This window comes from Setaria italica, chromosome V, assembly GCF_000263155.2.
Source record: "Setaria italica strain Yugu1 chromosome V, Setaria_italica_v2.0, whole genome shotgun sequence".
Taxonomy (NCBI): domain Eukaryota; kingdom Viridiplantae; phylum Streptophyta; class Magnoliopsida; order Poales; family Poaceae; genus Setaria; species Setaria italica.
In genome coordinates, this window is record NC_028454.1 from 47081622 (window position 1) to 47089553 (window position 7932).

At 44.4% G+C, this 7932-nt stretch overlaps 2 protein-coding genes across 5 annotated transcripts; both read right to left on the minus strand.

The window, feature by feature from the left end:
- Nucleotides 1–1404: 1404 nt before the first annotated feature.
- LOC101765172 (glycerol-3-phosphate dehydrogenase [NAD(+)]) lies at nucleotides 1405–5228 on the minus strand. Its single transcript, XM_012846511.3, has 13 exons — nucleotides 5119–5228; nucleotides 4754–4967; nucleotides 4039–4637; nucleotides 3647–3723; nucleotides 3475–3547; nucleotides 3024–3241; nucleotides 2834–2941; nucleotides 2573–2636; nucleotides 2446–2483; nucleotides 2228–2348; nucleotides 2103–2157; nucleotides 1878–1926; nucleotides 1405–1807 (listed from the first exon to the last, which is right to left on the minus strand). Exons 3-13 carry the CDS (start codon nucleotides 4148–4150, stop codon nucleotides 1625–1627), a joined length of 1098 nt encoding a protein of 365 aa, XP_012701965.1. The 5' UTR covers nucleotides 4151–4637; nucleotides 4754–4967; nucleotides 5119–5228; the 3' UTR covers nucleotides 1405–1624.
- Nucleotides 5229–5301: 73 nt separating this feature from the next.
- Nucleotides 5302–7696, minus strand: LOC101764498. 4 transcript variants are annotated; one of them, XR_001164146.2, is made up of 5 exons: nucleotides 7084–7696; nucleotides 6815–6994; nucleotides 6490–6686; nucleotides 6078–6256; nucleotides 5302–5883 (listed from the first exon to the last, which is right to left on the minus strand). XR_001164146.2 is itself a non-coding variant. In XM_004971364.3 (4 exons), the coding sequence occupies exons 1-4, from the start codon at nucleotides 7525–7527 to the stop codon at nucleotides 6247–6249; spliced, it is 831 nt and encodes a 276-aa protein (XP_004971421.1). In that variant the 5' UTR covers nucleotides 7528–7696; the 3' UTR covers nucleotides 5304–6246. The 4 variants fall into 4 exon arrangements, 1 of the variants encoding a protein (XP_004971421.1); XR_002677598.1 differs by having other exon boundaries at nucleotides 5304–5506; nucleotides 5608–6256; XR_002677597.1 differs by having other exon boundaries at nucleotides 5304–5506; nucleotides 5601–6256.
- Between the last annotated feature and the right edge of the window lie 236 nt (nucleotides 7697–7932).

Here is a 7932-nt window from a genome sequence, read left to right on the forward strand (position 1 = left end):
TGCTACATCTGATGACTTGTTGCATGTCATGTGGCAAATGAATTTTCTGGTTGACGGAGAGTTGATGTGCCGACACTACCAAGCCATGGAATGTTCAGACTAAAAAACCTTAACAGACAAAAATTTGTTCTTCATGCCACCTTCAATTGCGCCCTGAAAATTGATTCATGTCAGCACTGAAAAGAAGCATCTTAATGCTTCACAAATGATACTACTACGATTCCACTTATTTTAGCAAAAATAAATCAATTGGGCCAAGAAATGCCGTTTGGTTCTCTTGCTTCTCGTGTTTACCCTTACGCAGGATGAAATTACCAAAATCACTCTCAGTTATGATTTCGCCATTTTGCAGAACTGTAACCAAGGCAAAGGCTCCTACAAATATGTTTTGATTGGTTATTAACAGGAAAATACCAAGTGTAGGTCTAGGAAATAGATAAATATCCCTGTAAGCTGAGATGAATTTGATCCAACACTAAAGAAGATCTGACAGATAACCTCAAGGCTTGGACAGGGGTTCCATTTCACTGACAAGGGGATAGCAACAAGTATTTGAAGGGTACATTAATATGAACTTAGCAAGTACAAGACACTGTCACAACGAAATATCTAGACATGTGGAGTTACATCTCTATTTTCTAAAAAAAACAAAGTTTCTCAGAAAACTAACTTATGTGTCCAAGACCATTATATGACTACACCTTTGGAGCAAAGGAAACTAGGATAGAAACCTTCACATAACCACTTAGTGAAGGTACCACGCTGGCTCCCTATGCTAAAGTGCTAATAGTGCAAATGGGTGGACAAAATCAGCCTAAGAAGAGCTAGATGCAATATCTAGTGCTCCGAGATACAACACTTTGGTTTTTTCATGTAAACAACCATGCCAAAGTATCAAGTATGAGCATCCGGATGACTCGAGTCAGAGTTAAAGTAAGTTATATGAATTTGTTTCAATGTACAAAATTGGACTTTATTCATATGCATAAGTTTGCCATGTCAAGGTTCTGAAACCCACCATATAGGTGGTCTATCACTTCAAACGTCACCGGTTAATGTTCAATTATTAGTTTCCAAATGATATTTGGAATCGATTTTACAGGATTATGCACCAATTGAAAATACTGTGGTGATTGAGTAGATACATTCAGTCCTTGATTTAAACTCCAGGGGCTTGAAATTTGTCACCAGTATTTGTTAACCTGCCCAATAATACAGTACCACTGTATATACATGGCCTAGTAGAACAACTTCTGGAACTATGATAAACTTGTAGCAGAGTATATAGAGAGAGAAAAATGAAATGTTCTTGATCCTGAGTTGCCCTTTTTGTATTCTTTCTCATCCAAGGAGCATCCTTATATATCATACCATGTATTTTTTCAATACAAATTATAATGTTGATTCTCATTCACTGATTTATATTTAAGATTAATAGGCAACAAACTTTCAACCAACTGGATACAGAAGCATGGACTCATAAATCATGCACTTAATAAGGTGACATGACTGAAATCATAGTTATATGTAAAAAAGATTCAGATGTTCGGTATATTTCAACATGCTTTGTTTATAACAAGTGGTACTGAGAATTGTAGCGGTAGTCCAAATTGTAGTATCAAGCTCAGTAGAACGGAGTAGGACCACCGATGATCGAGAGGTTGGGCGTGTGCTCACTGTATTCAACTATTGATGTAGGAGGCAATTGTCCAATACAAATCTCATGCACTGTTGATAACAGAGGAAACAGCTCCTGCCACCCTCGATAAGTTAAGACTTCATAAACTTCTCTTGCTGTGGACACTCCCTGTAAAAATAATAAGATTAAAGCACCTAGCATAAGATGCACTATTTCTGATGTCATGTATTCAATTTACCTGGAGTTTTTGGCCATGCAACATCTCTGCCTCCAGCTCATCAAAAGACCTGTCAGAAAGAAAATGAGATGATGTAACCATATAATTGTAAACCGTGGCATAGAAAACTATTTTTTTTATATCGGTTATGACATCACCAGATTATTGTTTTTTCTGGGATTCTCCTGCAAAGATTAAGCACAGCTACATTAAACAGAATGAAGATGTGCAGCTTAAAGAAGAAACCTTTTGCCACCGTTTCTTGCAAAGGCTTCCGCCACTCTTCTGTTTCTCCCGCCAACTGTCATGGAACACTCACTTTTCAGTATTTATCTGTTTTATGGTTAACTGATTACAATGAAGATACATACGGCATGTAGTTATTAGGTCAGCCACACCACAGCTCTCAAAGAATGTGTTATCTCTGACTGAAGGAAACAGAAGCTTAGAGAATGCACGCATTTCCCGCAAACCAATCCTCATAATTGCAGCCTAACAAATAGGAAAAAGAAAATAGGCCATAAGATTATATGATACCACGAAAGCCATGGTTTTTTATTTGAAATGTATTAAATAGTAGTGTCTCAACCTTTGTATTGTTTCCCATATCCAATCCATCAACAAGGCCTGCAAGATAATTCCTCTACATAAGCCATTAAAAATATCTAAAATAAACCAATGGATGTAACCAAACAGAATACAGCGGCATAGAAAACCTGCTGCAATAGCCACTATATTTTTCAGAGTTCCACACAGCTCAACTCCTTCAATATCTTCTGCCTGCATATAAAGGGTAAGATGCACCAATAAAAACTCCATTCAATCTTCATTTTATATATAACAAATTATCTCATATGCTTCAGCATTTACTAAGACGGTGACTTTCATTTTCCCCAACATCCATATACTGAAAGGACCAGAATGCAGAGTTTTTAACCTACTTCATTTATTCATGAGGGTATAGTTGAAAAACTTACAACAGAAACTAGGAAGTAAGGTGTGGTAAAAAGATTAGCCCATCGGTTTGCCACTTCCTTATCTTTCCTATATCCAATTGTTGCTTCACTGAACATCTCAACAGCAATCTGCACTAGAAATGTACAGCCACTTATTTTTTGCTTCTGAAGGCTACAAATTTTTTGCATTGCAAATTAAACAAATGCTTGCCTCATTTGCAATGTTTGCACCCATGAGAACACAGCAATTGATTCCAAGTGTATCTGCAATTAACTTAGATATCATGCACGGTCCTTCCATCTTGACCTCCATGCCCTTAATGAGGGAGATAGCTTCAGCTCCTGGCCTTAGCTTCCCAACGAGCTTCTTACATATACCCTCCACAAATTGATGGGGGGTCACAAAAACCAGCATATTCGCATCTTTGACTGAGAAAACCAAATTAAAATCTTATTGAAATTTATTTGACAGCATGCAAGCTTTGTAATGTAAAATTTGATGATAATGACAGCAAGTTTTTTTAGTGAAATAATGACAACAAGTTCACTCATGCATGTTCATTGTCTTTTATGAAATAGTAAATACTTGATCGAATAATAGAATTGCATGTTTACTAGTATCAACCCAAAAAATAAGCCAAACTTGTTAACATTGTGATTACCTGCACTTTCCAAGTCGGGGTCAGCAATAACATTCGCTCCAAGCTTTATACCTGGCAAATATTTGCAGTTCTCCTGTAACCCATGAGAACAACTTTAGAATTGTTAACTAGTAGTGTTATAAGCCATTGTCTGACCCAGAAGCAAGATAAGCTAACGAGCTTCAATTCTCACATTTTCTTCGTTAATGGACTCAGATAGCTTCTTGCCTGTTGGCAGTATCTCCTCAAACACCCACATCCTTACTTCGTCTACAGGGGGAAAATAAACTCTCAAAAGTTAGTACCCATAGGTACAAGAAATGAGCTCTGTAGATTGGCGAGTGGCGTCTACACAATAGTTTTGCATACAAATAGCATAGACCATAAGGCTCATGCATGTCTCAAAAGACTCGAGACAGAGATCAGACAAAATTTAAGCAATCTTATCGAATATGGTTGAATACAGAAAAGGCCATAGAATGAGAATTGAAATGCCAGCTGAGACACACAGAAATTGAGTTCTGCACAGAGAGAGCCTGCATGACAGCAATTCAAGAACACACAACGCGCGACAGGGATACCAACCATAGAAGGAGGGCAACTTGGCGGTGTTGGAGGCGATGAGGCGAGAGGCGACGCTGCCCCAGTTGCCGCTGCCAATGACCGCCACCCGATACTTGGCGTGCCCGTTCTCCATCTCCGGCGAGGGTCCGGCTCAGAACAGCAAAAATGCAGATCAAGAAACCAACGAGTCCAGCCGCCGGCCAAGCAATGAATCGAGCAAACCAAGAACAAGCAGAAGCGTATATATAATATACCACAGAGATTGGTAGGGGCGGGCGGAGAGGAGAAGGGGAATGAAGGCTTAGATAGGACGGCGGGGAGGGGGCGGGCAACCCCAAGAATCGCTTGTGTTTGTTTTTAACAAGGCGACAGTCGCTGCCATTCCGTCCTCGGGATTGAGGAGGAGAGACGAGACGAGACGAGCGGAGGAGGCGGTGGCTGACTGGCTCCGCTCTCTCTCTCTCTCTCTCTCGCCTCGTCCGTCTCGGTGGTATCGAAAAAGGCAGGCAGGCCACCACCATGGATATTGCTTACTAGGCCGCCACCTGGCCCAGCAAAACCAAGGGCCCAATTGCCCCAAACCACTTCACCTCCCTCCATTGTTGCCAGCTCGAATCAACCTGAGAGACACACCCAAGCAAATCTTGATTCTTAAGTTCAGTCAGTTGTCCTCGATCAAATTGCACAGCATAAACAAACAGGTCGCCAAGCAACACCTCCACCTTTGCCTACCTACCGGAGTACAGCAGGTGAAAACTCTTGGAGCGCCCACTGCCGGACAGGACATGGATTCCACATCAGGCCAATCGTTTTCAGCCTTTGTTCTTGGCTTCTTCGATGTTTTACAACACATTGCATTCGGTCTTGACGATGTGATTGCACGCTTCCCTTTGGTTACTTTCTCTTCTCTGGACTCCTCTCCCCACGGTCTATGAGGTGCGCCTGCTGAACTGCATCCAGATCGAACACTACTAATAAAAAAAGGGAATTTTTCATGTTAAATTGGCGCTAAAACCAAAGAAATGCTCTGGTGAAGTACATCTGTTCTGAGATCTGACAGACACAAGTATCTGCATATTTCATTTCATGAGCAGAGTCTACCTCTTCCTCCTCTGCCTCGCTCGTTGGCGTCGAGCGTTTCTGTATTTCTCCATCTTAAGATGGAGATGCAATTCAGCTACCACATCCCGATTTGCGCAAATGCTCTGAAAACAATGGAATTCAAGATGGGGTAAATCAGAACAGAACAACGCAAGATGCATGACCGAGTTCACAAGGTACGGATGTGGACGTGGAAGCGGAACGCGCGGCCGGCTCTTGCGAGGCGATGATTAATAATCGCGATCCAAATATTTACATATAGACCCCTAATTTTGATGGGAATCTCAAAGGTACCCCCCTAGCCTGGCGCGGCGCTCTCTCCGTCTATCTCCGGCGTCGCCTTCCGTCCCGGCTCGTCGCCCAGCAGCGGCTCTCCACTCCTCGTCCTCTGCTTCAATCGAATCGCCGGATCGGAGTTCCGAGCGGCGGTCAGCCCTCCTCGTTCGACAGCAGAGGCCGGAGATGATGGAATTGGAGGATACCTGATACCTGCCTCCATTATCAATATCGCGGGCACTCTGTCTGGAATGAGTTTGCTTGGAAGCTACCGTATGTGGGTATGCCATGGCGTCTGGAGTCACTCCACTCCTGACCTTTCCATGTCCCTGAGGAACGGCATCGTAGATGAGCAGTCGGTTGGGGCATTTGGTCGAGCAGGTGGTGGTGGTGGTGACCAAGGGAACAAGGAAGGGGCCGACTGAGGACTTTGACTGCGTGTGTGCGTTGACCACACCACACGGGTACAAACAATTATCATCAAATTTTCTGCCAACAACAACAACTTGATTAATTACATGAAGGAATTGCACTGTCAACGCTTTCTGTTACATTGTGTTGTGTGCACTGAAATTTCTACTTTTGTTAGAGCTCCTGCAACCACAAAATGCCTCCTTCCCTTTTCTTTTCATAGGAGGGGCATCCAATTGCCATAAGAGAGGCATGATCAATCGACCACTCACCAAAGCATGTGAGGCTCATCCTTGAGCAATGCCATCCGCCCTCCTGTCCTGTGTAACACTTGCCACAATCCATTCCACTTTCACAATCCAGACCAAAACAATGACCTCTGCTTTCTTAGGAAGCACACCGTTACCAATCACCCAAGGACTTGTCCTTCAGGAAGGGTCTCTAGTGATCACTGAAAATTTATACAGACACAGCTTCAGCATGACTAGTAGTAGCATATAGCAGCAGCAGCAGCCAGAGAATTAAGCAATCGGGCATTTGGAGCAGGCTACTACTACTAATTATGTGGCTGTTCTGAGCATAGGTAGGATATGCTTGCATGGCTGCTGACAAGTCTTCCTACTTACTGTATATGTATATAGCAGTTGAGCAGGCTAGTGGTATATTATTGGAAGGAATACCTACCTCGTGCTGATGATCCTCCTCTGCGCTTGTTCTCTTATGGAAATAAGGTTGTTCTTGATCTCACTGCAGATCCTTCCTTCGAGTAGCCTGACCGGAACCCACAGCTTGGGCTCCAGCTCAACCAGGTAGGACAGTGTCGTCGTCTGGGATTCCTGACCCTCATCTGAATCTCCTCCACCTTGCTCTTGCTCCACACTCTGCACGAAGGGAAACACAGCCGTTTGTACGATTGATTATATGTACTGTAGGTTGTTGCTCCTGACACTGACATTAGCAAGCAAATCGATTGAATAGAATGCATTGGATTCAGAAAGTAGCAAGCAACCTCCTGGACGGACCATTTCCCCTGGAAGACCTTGAAATCGCCGTCGATCATGTTGAAGGCGATCTCCCTCCTGCGCGCGTTCCCCTGGGCGTCGGGGAGCGACTCCAAGTCCCCCTCGTAGCAGTCGATAGTGCCCTTGGCGTTGAACTTGAACCCCAGCGCCAGATCCTGCTCCCCGACCTGATGTTTTGGGAATTTGGAATTGGAACTGAATGAAGACGACAAATTAAAGGAAGGAATCGAATGAATCAGAAAGGAAGGAGACCTACCTGGTAGAGGCGCGCGAAGCCTTGGGCTTGGTCGAGGAGTCGGCACTCGGAGAGACCGGGGATGAAGTCGGCGAGGCCCTCGTAGTCTGTGAGCGTGGCCCAGACTGCCTCCAGTGGCGCGTCGACGCGCACCCTGGCGCGCACGAGGCGCCGGTTCCGCTTCCCGATCTTGGATACCTGGATCTCGAAGCCAATCCGCTGGTCGGCCGCGGAGCAGTCGTCGTCGGCGACGTCGACCGGGGCCGGTTCTTGGGAAGAAGAGCAAGAGAGCCTCTGGGGGTGGGGGGCTCGGGACGAAGAAGAAGAAGAAGAAGAAGAAGAAGAGAGCCTCAGGCGCAGAGGGGCGGAGGGGCAGATGAGGCGGAGGCGAGCGGGGCTTCTGCTGCTGCTGGAGAAGGTGAGGAGGCGGCCGTGGGAGGACGAGGCGCAGCAGCAGGTTGCCATGGCCGCAGCAACAGCCTGAGCTGGATTGTTTGTTTGGATTTTGGAGGGGTGCACTACAGCTACAGCTCATCCGAGCTGGATGGGTTAATACTGCTAAGTACAGTAATAAACTATGCTTAGTAGTAGTAAACAGTAAGCGAGCGGTGGAGGGATCCGTCGCTGCAAATAAACAAACAGACGACGTACAAGACGACACACACGTACTAGGCGTCTCAAGCTCGAGAGAGGATAAGGACGACCATAAAGAGGACAACGAAAGGAAAGACTTTGGCCCCGTTTGGTTCAAAGGGACTAATTCTATCTCGAATACTTTGATACTAATTAAAAGTATTAAATATAAATTATTTATAAAAATCCATTGCACAAATGCAGGCTAAACGACGAGACGAATCTATTAAGCTAGGC